The sequence below is a fragment of the Chiloscyllium plagiosum genome, chromosome 1, assembly GCF_004010195.1.
Source record: "Chiloscyllium plagiosum isolate BGI_BamShark_2017 chromosome 1, ASM401019v2, whole genome shotgun sequence".
Lineage (NCBI taxonomy): Eukaryota > Metazoa > Chordata > Chondrichthyes > Orectolobiformes > Hemiscylliidae > Chiloscyllium > Chiloscyllium plagiosum.
In genome coordinates this window covers 6355398-6372074 of record NC_057710.1, presented here as the reverse complement: position 1 = coordinate 6372074, position 16677 = coordinate 6355398, and the positions used below count along the sequence as shown (strand labels likewise).

Sequence of the window (16677 nt, the reverse complement as noted above, 5' to 3'; positions counted from 1 at the left end):
GTTCAGCCTCTCCCCATAGTTCAGATCCTCGAACCCTGGCAACATCCTTCTAAATCTTTTCTGAACCCTTTCAAGTTTCGCAATATCTTTCCGATAGGAAGGAGACCAGAATTGCACGCAATACTCCAACAGTGGCCTAACGAATGTCCTGTACAGCCGCAACATGACGTCCCAGCTCCTGTACTCAATACTCTGACCAATAAAGGAAAGCATACCAAATGCCTTCTTCACTATCCTATATACCAGTGACTCTACTTTCAAAGCAGCTATGAACCTGCACTCCAGATCTCTTTGTTCAGCAATACTCCCGAGGACCTTACCATTAAGTGTATAAGTCCTGCTAAGATTTGCTTTCCCAAAATGCAGCAATGCTGTTTGGCTGTTTGATACAAAATGTTTCAATTCAAATGCTCTCTGTGCACCTGCACTTTTAACTGCTGGTCAGACATCCATTTTTAAATCTCGAAGCACCGTAAAGACCACCATCTCAGCTGTCCACTACACCTCCAATTGTGGTGTCATCTGCAAACTTACTAGCTGTACCTCTTATGCTTGCATCCAAAATCATTTATGTAAATGACAAATTGTAGAGGACCCAGCACCGATCCTTGTGGCACTCCATTGGTCACAGGCCTCCAGTCTGAAAAGCAACCTTCCACCACCACCCTCTGTCTTCTACCTTTGGCCTTTCTCCAATTTAGAACTTCAACTTTTAGATGTGGTCTATCCTTTTCCATCACGATTTTAAAACGTCGCTGGCCCCAAAGTGCTGCCCCGCTGACACCTAAGTCACCTGCCCTGCCTTATTTCCCAAGAGTAGGTCAAGTTTTGCACCTTCTCTAGTAGGAACATCCATATACTGAATCAGAAAATTGTCTTGTACACACTTAACAAATTCCTCTCCATCTAAACCCTTAGCACTATGGCAGTCCCAGTCGATGTTTGAAAAGTTAAAAATCCCCTATAATAACTACCCTATTATTCTTACAGATAGCTGAGATCTCCTTACAAGTTTGTTTCTCAATTTCCCTTTGACTATTGGGGGGTGGGGGGGGTCTATAATACAATCCCAATAAGGTGATCATCCCTTTCTTATTTCTCAGTTCCACCCAAATAACTTCCCTGGATGTATTTCCGGGAATATCCACCCTCAGCACAGTTGTAATGCTATCCCTTATCAAAAGTGCCACTCCCACTCCTCTCATGCTTCCCTTTCTATCCTTCCTGTAGCATTTGTATCCTGGAACATTCAGCTGCCAGTCCTGCCCATCCCTGAGCCATGTTTCCGTAATTGCTATGATATCCCAGTCCCATGTTCCTAACCATGCCCTGAATTCATCTGCCTTCCCTGTTAGGCCCCTTGCATTGAAATAAATGCAGTTTAATTTATTAGTCCTACTTGTCCCTGCCTGCCTTGACTGTTTGACTCACGTCTGTTCTCAGCTGTATCAGTCTCAGATTGATCTCTTTCCTCACAATCTCCCTGGGTCCCAGCCCCCCACCTTACTAGTTTAAATCCAGGGAAACAACACACCATTCAGCTTTTTCTCTGCTGGCCGCAGAAACGTCTGCCTGTACCTCTGACTACAGAATCCCCGAACACAGTTGATCTCTTGGAAACCAATGTATCCCTCGTTGCATTAGAGCCAGTCTCAATACCAGAAACTTGGCTGTTCGTGCTACGTTCCCTTGAGAATCCATCACCCCCTACATTTCCTATTTAACAATTTTACTATTTTTACACACTAACTTCATGACAGTACTTAAAATTGTACATCTGGTCGATATTCTGCAGTACTTTGCAGAATCTGTAACATTAGTGATATCTGTCAAGGAGCTCTGAGTACAGGTTAATAGAACACAGAACAGTACAGCACAGTACAGGCCCTTCGGCCCTTGATGTTGTGCCGACTTTTTATCCTACTCTAAGATCAAACTAATCAACATACCCTTCATTTTACAATCATCAATGTGTCTATCCAAGAGTCGCTTAAATGTCCCTGTAGTATCTGACACTACTACCTCCGTTGACAGTGCATTCCAGGCACCCACGAAAGGGTTTTTACAAATACATTAAGGACAAAAGGGTAACTAGGGAGAAAATAGGGCCCCTCAAAGATCAGCAAGGTGGCCTTTTCATGGTGCTGCAGGAAATGGAGCAGATATGAAATGAGTATTTTGCATCAGTATTTACTGTGGAAAAGGACATGGAAGATATAGAATTTGGGGAAATAGATGGTGATATCTTGAAAAATGTCCATATTAAGAGGAGAAAGTGCTGGATGTCTTGAAGCACATAAAAGTGGATAAATCCCCAGGACCTAATCAGGTGTATTCTAGAAAGTCTGTGGGAAGCTAGGGAAGTGATTGCTGGGCCTCTTTCTGAGATTTTTGGATCATCGATAGTCACAGCTGAGGTGCTGGAAGACTGGAGGTTGGCTAACGTGGTGCCACTGTTTAAGAAGACAAGCCGGGGAACTATAGACCAGTGACCCTGACCTCTGTGGTGACAAGTTGTTGGAGGGAATCCTGAGGGACAGGATGTTCATGTATTTGGAAAGGCAAGGACTGATTAGGGATAGTCAACATGGCTTTATGTATGGGAAATCATGTCTCACAAACTTGATTTAGTTTTTTAAGAAGTAACAAAGAAGATTGATGAGGGCAGGGTGGTAGATGTAATCCATATGGATTTCAGTAAGGCGTTCGACAAGGTTCCCCATGGGAGACTGATTAGCAAGGTTAGATATCTTGGAATACAGGGAGAACTAGCAATTTGGATACAGAACTGACTCAAAAGGTAGAAGACAGAGGGTGGTGGAGGGTTGTTTTTCAGACTGGAGGCCTGTGACCAGTGGAGTGCCACAAGGATCGGTGCTGGGAACACTACTTATCTTCATTTATACACATGATTTGAATGTGAGCATAAGAGCTATAGTTAGTAAGTTTGCAGATGACACCAAAATTGGAGGTGTAGTGGACAGCGAAGAGAGTTACCTCAGATTACAACGGGATCTTTATCAGATGGGCCAATGGGCTGAGAAGTGGCAGATGGAGTTTAATCTAGATACATGTGAGGTGCTGCGTTTTGGGAAAGCAAATCTTAGTAGGACTTATACACTTAATGGTAAGGTCCTCGGGAGTGTTGCTGAACAAAGAGACCTTGGAGTGCAGGTTCACAGCTTCTTGAAAGTGGAGTCACAGATGGATAGGATAGTGAAGAAGACGTTTGATATACTTTCCTTTATTGGTCAGAGTATTGAGTACAGGAGTTGGGAGGTCATGCTGCGACTATACAGGACATTGGTTAGGCCACTATTGGAATATTGCGTGCAATTCTAGTCTCCTTCCTATTCAGAAAGATGTTGTGAAACTTGAAAGGGTTCAGAAAAGATTTAGAAGGATGTTGCCAGGGTTGGAGGATTTGAGCTATAGGGAGAGGTTGAATAGGTTGGGGCTGTTTTCCCTGGAGCGTCGGAGGCTGAGGGGTGACCTTTATAGAGGTTTATAAAATCAAGAGGGGCATCGATAGGATAAATAGACAAAGTCTTTTCCCTGGGGTAGGGGAGTCCAGATTTAGGGTGAGAGGGGAAAGATATAAAAGAGACCTAAGGGGCAACGTTTTCACTCCGAGGGTGGTACGTGTATGAAATGAGCTGCCAGAGGAAGTGGTGGAGGCTAGTACAGTTGCATCATTTAAAAGGCATCTGGATGAGTACATGAATAGGAAGAGTTTGGAGGGATATGGGCCAGGTCCTGGCAGGTGGGACTAGACTGGGTTGGGAAATCTGGTCAGCATGGACAGGTTGGACCGAAGGGTCTGTTTCCGTGCTGTACATCTCTATGACTCTATGATTCTGTGTAAAAATCCTACCTCTGACATTTCCCCTAAACCTTCTTGCAATCACCTTCAAATTATGCTGTCTCATGAGAGCTATTTCTGCCCTGGGAAAACGTTTCTGACTATTCTACTCTATTTATGCCTCTCAACATCTTGTACGCCTTTATCAAGTCACCTCTCACCCTTCTTCGCTGCAACGAGAAAAGCCCGAGCTCCCTCAGCCTTTCTTCGTAAGACATGCCCTCCAGTCCAGGCAGCATCCTGGTAAATCTCCTCTGCACCTTCTCTAAAGCTTCCACATCCTTCCTGTAATGAGGCGACCAGAACTGAACACAATATTCCAAGTGTGGTCTGACCAGGGCTTTATAGAACTGCAGCCCATCCCTGCGGATATTAAACTCAATCCCTCTCCTAATGAAAGCCAACACACCATTCACCTTCTTAACAACCCAGTGACTTGGATGGCAACTTTGAAGGATCTATGAACATGGATACCGAAATCCCTCTGTTCCTCCACAGTCAAGAATCCCACCTTTAACCCTGTATTCTGCATTCAAATTTGATCTTCCAAAATGAATCACTTCACACTTATCCAGGTTGAACTCCATCTGCCACTTCTCAGCCGAGTTCTGCATCCTGACAATGTCTTGTTGCAACCTACAGTAGCCCTCCACAGTAACTATAACTCCACCAAACTTCACGTCATTGGCATACCTGCTAGCCCAGCCTTCCACTTCCTCATCCAAGTCATTAACAAAAATCACAAAGAGCACAGGTTCCAGAACAGACGCTGCAGAACGCCACTGGCCACCGAGCTCCAGACTGAATACTTTCCATCTACTACCACTTCCATGGGCCAGCCAATTTTGTATCCAGACAGCCAGATTTCCCTGTATCCCATGCCTCTTTACTTTCTGAAGCAGCCGACCGTGAGGAACCTTGTCAAACGGCTTGCTAAAATCCATGTACATCACATCTATTGCTCTATCTTCATCAATATGTTTTGTCGCATCCTCAAATAATTCATTTAAGGCTTCTGAGGCATGACCTTCCCCTTACAAAGCCATGCTAACTATCTCTAATCAAATTATGCTTTTCCAAGTAATCATAAATCCTGTCTCTCAGAATCCTCTCCAATAATTTGCCCACCACAGGATTATCCCTATTCCCTTTCTTAAACGAGGGAATAACACTTGCTACCCTCAATCATCTAGCCCTACTCTAGTGGACGGTGAGGACGCAAAAATCATTGCCAAAGGTGCAGCATCCTTTTCCCTCGCTTCCTGTAGTAACCTTGGATACATCTCTATGGCTCAAGGGATTTATCTATCCTTACATTTTCAACATTTTCAGCACATCCTCCTTCTTAACATCAACCTGTTCGAGCATATCAGCATGTTTCATGCTGTCCTCAGAAATGTCAAGGTCCCTCTCAGTAGTGAATACTGAAGCAAAGCATTCATTATGGACCTCCCCTACCTTCTCTGACTCCAGGCACAAGTTCTCTCCACTATCCCTGATCGGCCCCACCCTCACTCTGGCTATCCTCTTGTTCCTCACATAAGTGTAGAATGCCTTGGGGTTTTCCTTAATCCTACCTGCTCAAGCTTTTTCATGCCCCCCCTTCTAGTTCTCCTAAATTCATTCTTCAGTTCTTTCCTGGTTACCTTGTAACGCTCTGGAGCCCTGTCTGATCCATGCCTCTTCAACCTTAAGTAAAACTTCCTTTTTCCTCTTGACTAGATGTTCCACACCCCTTGTCACCAGGTTCCTGCAGCCTACCGTTCCTTCATTGCCTCAGTGGGACAAGTCTAACCAGCACTATCAGCAAGTGCTCCCTACACAACCTCCACATTTCTGTTGTGCATTTTCCTGACAACAGTTCCTCCCTAATGGCATTATAATTCCCCCTCTCCCAATTAAATACTTTCCCATGCCATCTTCTCCTATCCCTCTCCATGACCATAGTAAAGGTCAGGGACTTGTGATCGCTATCACCAAAATGAACAGAAGTAACACAGAATTGGGGCTTCAGTGCCACCTATGTTGTCTGCAAGAACCATGGTATGGGAGACTTGATGCAAGTTCAAATTTACAACCACTTGAATGAAGGAGTCCAAGTAAAGGCAGGTTTTAATCAAATCCAGATCTTGACATAAATGGGCTGGCAGGATATGTGGTTCATAAGCAAGTCTATAATTTATTTTTGGTCTAGTTGCTGTCTCTAGTAGGGTCATGAGAACCTTTTTCCACATATGGAGTCAGCTATTACGAGGGGGCATAGCTTGAAATTAAGGGGTGGTAGGTATAGGACAGATGTTAGGGGTAGATTCTTTACTCAGCGAGTCGTGAATTCATGGAATGCCCTGCCAGTAGCAGTGGTGGACTCTCCCTCTTTATGGGCATTTAAACGGGCATTGGATAGGCATATGGAGGATGGTGGGCTAGTGTAGGTTAGGTGGGCTTGGATCGGCGCAACATCGAGGGCCAAAGGGCCTGTACTGCGCTGTATTTTTCTATGTTCTATGTCATTGGAATCTGCAGCTGAATTGTTAAAGCCAAAGGACTAGGTTTGTCATCCCGTTTCCCCCCATCAGTTGAAGCAAAACGCTCAGAGGCACAGTGTAGTTTTACCTCCTTCATCTTTATTCCAGACCCTGGGGGAAGAGAGAACGATCGTCCATGTGCACAGTGACATGAGTTCTTGGTCTTCTCTGGAACAGCAGTTTCTTAATGAATTATATAGTCATTTTATAGGGAGGAGCATCCAGACGAGGCAACATATGTACTAATTGGGTGACCGTTACAATCAGTAAGTGTCAATAGCAGAGATTAAGCCTTCTGCTGTTATATAATGAATGATCTTAACCTTGTTAACTGGCTTCACATAATGCATACTTTCCCCATTGCTAACTGACCATACATGCTGAATGTTTCCAATATTGTTAAATAGCTCTGCAAAATGAATGCTTTTACACCTTGTTAACCCATTACGTTGCCTTCAGCACCCCATTGTTAACTGCAAGTTCCTGTCTGATCTGAGTCATGCTCAGCTGAACTTCTTGTTTCACAAAACTCGGAACTTAATTCTTTCTCCACCTGCTGATACCTTATCCACATTCTCAGGTTGTTCAAAAAGGTTTCCAAATAGATCCACATTTTCAGTGCAAAACTTCTGGAAATCACATGGAAGACAAGGCAATTTGGTGCGTACTGCTTTGAAGCAGAGCAATTTAGTCAGCTGCCCAATCCTGTAAGAAAGCTCGAGTAACTCAAGTGGGACTAATTGGAGGCTGTTCAGAAGACATAGGTTAACCAAGGTTGAATGGCCTCATTTTATGCTGTGACATCATACCCATTTAGTTTCATTCCTCTGACATTTTGGCATACTATTAAATGTTCTTAGTTTAAATATTTATTCATTTCCTTTTTAAATGCTGTAATGGATTATCCTTCCTCTGCTGTTCCTGGCCAGGCTTTGTTTTTAAACATTAATTCTGATTTCTCTCCACAGATGCTGCCAGACCTGCTGAGTTTTATCTGGCATTATCTGCACTTCTTTGGGGTTTTTTTGCTCATCGGAACATAGTACTTAGGGGTAGGAGTAGGCCATTTGGTCTTTTGAATCTGCTTTGCCATTGAACAAGATTAGAGCTGATCTGATTATGGTGTCAACCCCATTCTCCGATAGCCCCCACCCTCCTTGCCCTTGGCTCTTCACTTAATGCCAACTAAATGCAGGCCTTTCAAACGTTATGTGCTTGAATTAAAATTTGAGAGTGATCTTGACAGCCTAATTAAGGAGTAATTGTTTCAGTGGTGTAAGGATCAGTCAGCAAAATTCATAGGTTTGAGAAGATTGACAAATGAACAAGAGGCAACATAAGGAAACTTTTCTTTTTGCACAGTAAGCTGCTATGATTTGGAAAGCATGTCCTGAAAAGATGGAGGGAACAGATTCAGTTGCAGTTTAAAAAGGATGTTTGACTGCAAGACATTTACAAAGCTGTGAGGAAATAGCAGAAGAATGGAGCTAATTGGAGAACACTTTCAAAGAGCTGGCACTGATATGATGGGCTGAGTCGGTTGTGTTCTGTATGATTCTGCAGTCTTCCTATGTTGAGGGATACTGCTTGTGGCGTATGGCTATTTTTTTTGTTGGCTCTGTGATGTATCATCTTCTCTCAGATAGTGGAGATGATTCATTTTGCGCATGCATGTAAGCGCATTAGACTGCAGTTTGATGTTATTAGTGCTGGTGCTCTCCTGTCTCTATTGTCTTACTGTTTGCCGCCTGTGATATCGATGACTTCCTCAGTGCCTGCCAATTGAGGACACGAGCCTTGGCGTGGGCTGTTTAGTATTACGTGGGAACTGTGCTGAAGGAGATTGTCCGTGATTGCTGGTGCTGTTTGAATCCTCAGCTCTCACAGTCGACATGCTTTGGTGACCTTCCCTGCATGTACTGCGAAGTATATCTGAGAGAACAGTGACAGTCAGTGTGTATAAGTATTTGGAACGCCAGGGTCAGGCCAGTGTACTTCCTGAACTAGTCAAAACAGGACTTGGGAATTTATTGGATGATCGTAAACATCAGCAGGCTTAAGCAAAATAACTCATGATCAGCTGTCTTGCGACAGCATCGAAAAGCAGAGACAATATAATATAACTCATAGCTATCTTCAGTTAAAGTCAGTCCCATGGAGTACAACGGAACAGGATCATTAGAAATGCCTAGGTGGTGAGTACAAGTATTCTTGAATCAAGTAATTTTTTTTATGGTGTGCAGCACTTTGTCATAATTTCATTATTTTGAAGTCTCTCAGCAATGAGTAGACTAAGGATGGGCTTTTGCCCGAAATGTCGATTTTGCTGCTCGTTGGATGCTGCCTGAATTGCTGTGCTCTTCCAGCACCACTGATCCAGAATCTTGTTTCCAGCATCTGCAGTTATTGTTTTTACCTCTTAAGGATGATTTTAGCCTGTTGGAAATTTGTCTTTATTTAGGCCAGTTGTATGCAGGAACTCATCACTGTGCTTCAGTGTCAGAAACCTGAAAATAGCATGATTCTGATTTGCCTGATTTAGAGTTCTATTTCCCGTATGGGCATGGTCTCTGACACTGATTGCAGAGATCTTGGGCGTTGGTAGTTTTCGTATTCTTGCACTTTTACTTGACAATAATATGAAATTAAGTAGAGTTAGATTTGCAGGATCAATAGCGTCCTTACATAGCGAACCATTAAGGTACAACTGATATGGTGAGAGACTTCTTTGGTTCCTATATGCAGGCGGGGAGCCATGGGATGGTATGCGGGTGCAGAGGCTATCATACACTCCCCCCCCCCCCCCCCCCCCCATGCATAAAAATATCTGGTGGATGTCAGCCTAGAATTCAGAATCTGACTTCTGGTCCCTATTCACCTGGATTGGCTGGAGTAGGATTTTAAAATTGAGAGACGAGCAGTGTTGATATTCTCAGAGATTTGGGGGTCCTTGCAAATGAATCAGTGAAATTAGCTTGCAAGTTCAGCAAACACTTCGACAGGCAAAGTTTATATTGACCTTTATTGCAAAGGTAGGATCAAGGAAGTCTTATGTAGGATTTTGATGAGATCACACCTGTGATACTGCGCATAGTTTTGACCTTGTAAACCAAGGACAGATATTCTTACCTGAGTTGGGTTTCAACAAACATGCACTAGGTTGATTTCTTGAGTGAGAGGTTTCTTCTATGAGGTAGTGTTGAATAGACAAGAATTGTATTCTTTGCTGAATGCTGAGTGACTGTTTCCTGACTAGATTGTCAAGAACAAGAGGTCATAGTCTCAGTTTAAGAGGATGGCCAATTTGCATTGATATGAAGAAAACTTCTTCAAACAGAAGGTTGTTCTCTATCCCAGAGGACTTTGGATATTCAGATGTGTATATTCAAGGTTAAGACAGGAATAATTTTTGTAACTTGGGATTGAAGTACATCGGGGTAAGGTTAGAAAGTTGGGACAGAAATTCAGTGATAATTTCATTAAATGTCAGAGCAACTCAGTGTGATGTATAACATGAAGATTTTGAGTTCAGATTTCAGCCCATAATCTGAGCAGTGTCGTACTGAAGAAGTGCTCCCAAGATCCCAGGAGGAGTGGAGAAGAGGACTTTTTTGTTAGCATCCTAGAAGATAATTTTCCCTCAAACAACCCCACAACAGATTACCCAGTTATTCTCAACATGTCTGCGGGAGCTTGTGATGTTTAAACTATTGCATTTCTTCCTTTGTAACAGTGACTAGATTTCAAAATACCGAATTGACTATGAAGCATATTGGGAGGTTCAGTGTTTCTGTAAATATATATTCTTTTACTTTGAAATTTGTAGTTGCCTTGCTCCTTTCCATAAAATAGGATAGTACAGAAGAGACCCTTCGACCCATTGAGTCTAAACCACCGCTAGACCATTCTCTCTGATTTATCTTGTCTTCTATGACTTGCACTGAGTGTTTGCCCTTCATCAAGGTTTCACCATGTACTAATTGCCCACATATGTTCTAGGCTGGGGATTTATAATTTCAAGTTGAAATAAGCAACAAAACATTCTGTGAAAAATACAAACTACTTGTACTTCTTCAGAGCCTAAATGTTCTAGCCACGGTAGTGCAAGGTTCTATTTTCATAGAGAAGAGGGATATGTAAAGTATTATGAAACATTTCAGATATGGGAGTATTGAGCAAGTTAAAATATTTCTAATTTGGTTTCAATTTTCTGTTGAATTGTTTTGCTGATCAAGCTAAAAATGGAAATGTTTGCAGATGGAGAACCTAAATAAGAACATATGAATCAGGTGCAGGAATGGGCCATTTGTCTCCTTGAGCCTGCTCTGCCATTCAATAAGATTGTGACTGATCTGATTAATCCACATTACTTGCTGTCCTTGATAACATTTCACCCACTTACCAGGAAGTTAACCCTGCCTTAAAAATATTCAAGGACTCTGTTTCTAATGCCTTTTGAGGAAAAGAGTTCCAAAAATGTATGCCCCTACGTGAGAAAAACAATTCTTTGTTATATGGATGACCCCTTATTTTGAACCAGTGACCCCTAATTCTAGATACTTCACATGGCAAAGTATCCTTTCCACATCCGCCCTATCCACATTCCTCAGGAACTTGCTTATTTCAGATAAGTCGCATCTTATTTCTAAACACTGGTGGATTCGTGCCTGGCCTGTCGAACCTTTCCTTATAATTTAGCCTGGTTTTCCTAGCAAAGTGGATGACCTCATATTTTTCCACATTGTATTCCATCTGTCATGTTCTTCCCCACTCATTAAGCCTGTCCAAATCCTCCAAACAATATTTCACATCTTCCTCACAACACATTACAACTTATGGTATTATCTGCAAATTTTGCTGCCAACTCGAAATTATTGATAAGCATTGTGGTACCCTACTAGTCACAGCCATTTAATCAGGGGACTCCTGCAGTACCTGCCTGGTTTTCTTGGACTGCCTTTTGAGTTCTCAAAATAGACCCTGGCAGGCGGACACTGACCCACTTAGAATGCCTATCCCTTATTCCCGTTCCTGTTTCTGTTCCTTGTCAACTTCCCAAGCAGGCCTGTAATTACCTTTCACTTCATGAAATTCAGCTAACAATCCCTCATAAAATCCATTGTCAGTCGGCTTCCAAACATTCATGCAAAATAACATCTAGAAGCAGTCCCCTGTCCACCACATTAGTCATCTCTTTAGGAAAAAAAATCAAATTCTTCAAGCATGCCATACCCTTTAAAAACTCTAGATCTTCTGAAGGTTCTCAAGATGTGTCTCCACTCTGTCCTTAATTATGTTCTCTCTCACTTCCCTGACAAGAATTGTGAGGACAGTAAGAAATTGGGACAGGAAGGCTGTTTGGCCTTTCAAGCCTGCTTCATCATCCAATAGGATCAAGGCTGATCCGACATTTCTCATGTCCTCTTTCCTGTGTTTTTCCTGTAACGTTGATTACCTAACTGATCAAGAATCTATCTATCTCAGCCTTAAGTATACACAAGGACTCTGCCCTCACAGCTCTCTGTGGCCAGGAGTTTCAAAGACTTTCAACCCTCTGAGAAAAGAAATTCCTCCTCATCTCAGCCTTAAATTGGTGCCTGTTAATTGGCACCTCTTAATTCTGAGACCAAGCCCTCAGAACCTTCTGAGGAAGGGTTACCGGACCCAAAATGTTAACTTTGATTCCTTTTCACAGATGCTGCCAGCTCTGCAGAGCTTTCCAGCAACCTCTGTTTTTATTTCTGATTTACAGCATCTGCAGTTCTTTCAGTTTTTATTCAGTATCCAACATTCGCATAGCCTTCCTGACTGCTGGCTGTATCTTTGTGCTAGCTGTCTGTGTTTTGTGGGTTAGTTAGTCTGTAAGATTAGTCTAAAGGGGTTAAACTAGTCTGGCAGGGGGGTTGGGATCGTAAGCAGTACTGAGATGGGAGAGTACAGAGTCTGGTGCAAAGGTTAAAGAGAGCAAGTTAGATTACAAGGTAGGCAACAGCATGGCAGGGAACAAGGGAAGACAGATGAATTAAATTTCAATGCAAGAGGTCTGACAGGTAAGGAAGGCAAAAGTGAGGACTGCAGATGCTGGAGATCAGAGTCTAGATTAGAGTGGTAGTGAAAAAGCACAAAAGGTCAGGCAGCATCCTAGGAGCAGGGAAATTGATGTTTCGGGCAAAAGCCCTTCAACTTCAATTTTCCTGCTCCTCAGATGCTGCCTGACCTGCTGTGCTTTGACAGGAGAAGCAGATGAACTCAGGGCTTGGATGGAAACATGAGCTTGGGATATCAATGCTATTATAGAAACATCGCTGAGGGAGGGACAGGACTGGCAGCTCAGTGTTCCAGGGTACAGAAGCTATAGGAAGGATAGAAGAGGGGAGCAAGAGAGGAGGGGGAATGATGTTTTTGATTAAGAAAAAATTCACAGCAGTACTTAGAGTATAAGACCATAAGACATAGGAGTGGAAGTAAGGCCATTCGGCCCATCGAGTCCACTCCACCATTCAATCATGGCTGATGCGCATTTCAGCTCCACTTACCAGCGTTCTCCCCGTAGCCCTTAATTCCTCTAGACAACAAGAATCTATCAATTTCGGCCTTGAAGACATTTAGCGTCCCGGCTACCACTGCACTCCGTGGCAATGAATTCCACAGGCCCACCACTCTCTGGCTGAAGAAATGCCTCCGCATTTCTGTTCTGAAATGACCCCCTCTAATTCTAAGGCTGTGTCCACGGGTCCTAGTCTCCTCGTCTAACGGAAACAATTTCCTAGCATCCACCTTTTCCAAGCCATGTATTATTTTGTACGTCTCTATTAAGTCTCCCCTTAATCTTCTAAACTCCAACGAATACAATCACAGTATCCTCAGCCGTTCCTCATATGTTAGACCTACCATTCCAGGGATCATCCGTGTGAATCTCCGCTGGACACGTACCAGTGCCAGTATGTCCTTCCTGAGGTGTGGGGACCAAAACTGGACACAGTACTCCAAATGGGGCCTAACCAGAGCTTTATAAAGTCTTAGTAGTACATCTCTGCTTTTATATTCCAACCCTCTTGAGATAAGAGACAACATTGCATTCGCTTTCTTAATCACGGCCTCAACCTGCATGTTTACCTTTAGAGAATCCTCGACTAGCACTCCCAGATCCCTTTGTGCTTTGGCTTTATTATATTCCGAAAGAACATCTAATGAAGTGATATGGGTGGAACTGAGAAATAAGAAGGGGTGATCACTTTGATGAGATTGTACAATAGGCCCCCAAAAATCAGCAGGAAATTGAGGAGCAGTTATATAGGGAGATTAGATTAGATTAAATTACATTACATTACAGTGTGGAAACAGGCCTTTCGGCCCAACAAGTCCGCACCGACCCGCCGAAGCGCAACCCACCCATACCCCTACATTTACCCCTTACCTAACACTACAGGCAATTTAGCATGACCAATTCACCTGACCTGCCCATCTTTGGACTGTGGGAGGAAACCGGAGCACCCGGAGGAAACCCACGCAGACACGGGGAGAACGTGCAAACTCCACGCAGTCAGTCGCCTGAGGCGGGAATTGAACCCGGGTCTCTGGCGCTGTGAGGCAGCAGTGCTAACCACTGTAGGATATGCTAAAGAATAATAGGGTTGTAATAATAGGAGATTTTAACTTTCCACACATAGACTGGGATTGCCTTTCCTGCTCCTTGGATGCTGCCTCACCTGCTGTGCTTTTCCAGCACCACACTCTCGACTGGGATTGCCATAGTGTGGAGGGCTTGGGTGGGGAGTAATTTGTTAAGTCTGTTCAAGAAAACTTTCTCAATCAATATGTAGATGGGATAGCTCGACCTCCTCTTGGGAAATAAGGCAGGGCAGGGTTAGTGGGGGAGCACTTTGGGACCGGTGACTATAGTTCTATTAGTTCTGAAATAGTTATAGAAAGGGATAGGCCTGGTCCACAAGTTCAAGATCTAAATTGAGGCAAGGTCAATTTTGATGGTATTCGACAGGAACTTTCAAAAGTTTATTTGGGGAGCTGTTCGCAGGTAAAGGGATGTCTTGTAAACGGGAGGCTTTCAAAAGCAAGATAACGAGAGTTCAGGGATCGCAAGTCCTTACTAGGGCAAGGCTGGCAGGAGAGGGAACACTGGATAATTAGAGATATTGAGGCTCTGTTTAAGAAAAAGGCATTTGTGAGGTATAGACAGCTGGGATTAAGTGAATCCCTTGAGGAGTATAGGGAGTGTATGAGTACACTTAGAGGGAAATCCTGAAGGCAAAAAGAGGACATGAGATACCTTTTGCAGATGGAATAAAGTAGAATCCAATTAATCTACAATTCAGGAGACAATGGATCAATGAAGCTGTCTATGTGTGGAACCACAGGAGATGGGTGAGATCCTAAATGAATATCTTGTGTCAGTACTTAACCATGCAGAAAAACACGAAAGTTAAGGAATTTGGAGAAATAAATAGTGATGTCTTGAAAAGAGTGCACAGTACAGAAGAACTCCTAGAGGTTTTTAAACACAAAAAGGTAGGGAAATCGCTGGCACATGATCAAGTGTTTCCTCGGACATAATGAGAAGCTAGGGAAGAAATTGTGAGGCCCCTAGCGGAGATATTTGTATCATCGGCAGCCACAGGTGAGGTACCAAAAGGCTGGAGGGTGAAGAAATATTGTGCTGTTATTTAAGAAAAGGCTGCAAGGAAGAGCCAGGGAACTACAAACTGATGAGCCTGACATCAGTGATGAGTAAGTTGTTGAGGTGTTTTTTAAAAAAAGTTAATTCATGGGATGAGGGCATCGCAGACTCGGCCAGCATTTATAGTCCATCTCTAATTGTCCAAAGGGCAGTGAAGAGTCAACTACATTGCTGTGGGTCTGGAGTCACATGTCAGCCAGACCAGGTAAGGATGGCAGTTTCCTTCCTTAAAGGACATTAGTGACCCAGATAGGTTTTTCTGACAGTCAACAATGGATTCATGATCATCATTAAACCCTGAATTCCAGATTTTTTATTGAATTCAAATTCCACCATCTTCTGTAGCAGGATTCAAACCTGGGTCCCCAGAACATTACTTGGGTCTCTGGACTAACAGTCCAGTGATCATACCACTGGGCCCATTGTTTCCCAGTTTGCTGAGACACAGGACCTACATAAGACCATAAGACATAGAAGCAACTATTAGGCCATTCAGCCCATCGAGTCTGCTCTGCCATTCAGTCATGGCTGATAAGTCTCTCAACCCCATTCTTCTGCTTTCTCCCCATGACTCTTGACCCCCTTGATACTCGAGAACTATTTATCTTAGTCTTAAATATTCTCAGTGACCTGGCCTCCACAGCCTTCTATGGCAGTGAATTCCATAGATTCACCACTCTCTGGCTGAAGAAGTTTCTCCTTATCTCTGTTCTAACAGGTCTTCCCTTTACTTGAAGGCGATGCCCTTGGGTCCTAGTCTTCTACCAATGGAAACATCTTTCTAATGTCTACTCTGTCCAGGCCATTCAGTATTCTGCATGCTTCAATTATAAATGCCATCATTGCATTTATTTGATTTACTTACTATTAACTCAACTTGCAGGTTTACCATGAGAGAATCCTGGACTAGAACTCCCGAGTCTCTTTGCACTTCAGACTTCTGAATTTTCTCCCCGTTTGTAAAATATCCATGCCTTTATTCTTCCTTTGTCCACTCTCCTAACCTGTCCAAATCTTTCTGCAGTCTCGCTGCCTCCTCAATGCTACCTGTCCCTCTACCTGTCTTTGTCTCATCTGCAAATGTAACCAGAATGTCCTCAGCTCCTTCATTCAGATCATTAATGTTTAAAGTGAAAAGTTGTGGTCCCATCACTGAGCCTTAATGGTAAGGTCCTAGGGAGTGTTGCTGAACAAAGAGAACTTGGAGTGCAGGTTCATAGCTCCTTGAAAGTGGAGTCGCAGGTAGATAGGATAGTGAAGAAGGCGTTTGGTATGATTCCTTTATTGGTCAGAGTATTGAGTACAGGAGTTGGGAGGTCATGTTGCGGCTGTACAGGACATTGGTTAGGCCACTGTTGGAATGTTGCGTGCAATTCTGTTCTCCATCCTATAGGAAAGATTTTGTGAAACTTGAAAGGTTCAGAGAAGATTTACAAGGAAATTTCCAGGAAATTGGAGGATTTGAGCTATAGGGAGAGGCTGTACAGGCTGGGGCTGTTTTCCCTGGACCGTCAGAGGCTGAGGGGTGACCTTATAGAGGTTTATAAAATCATGAGGGGCATGGATAGGATAAATAGTCAAAGTCTTTTCCCTGG

At 43.2% G+C, this 16677-nt stretch overlaps 1 protein-coding gene across 4 annotated transcripts in view; it reads left to right on the top strand.

Moving 5' to 3' along the window:
- exoc6b (exocyst complex component 6B) overlaps positions 1-16677 on the top strand; it is a 652306-nt gene that overhangs the window by 31745 nt on the left and 603884 nt on the right. The window contains exon 1 of one of the 4 annotated variants that reach the window (XM_043690575.1): positions 8279-8582. The exons of the other annotated variants lie outside the window; for them this stretch is intronic. Coding sequence (XP_043546510.1) covers positions 8542-8582 — 41 coding nt within the window. The 5' untranslated portion in view covers positions 8279-8541. Of the gene's footprint in view, positions 1-8278; positions 8583-16677 lie in introns of those variants that run through there. 4 annotated transcript variants of the gene reach the window in all.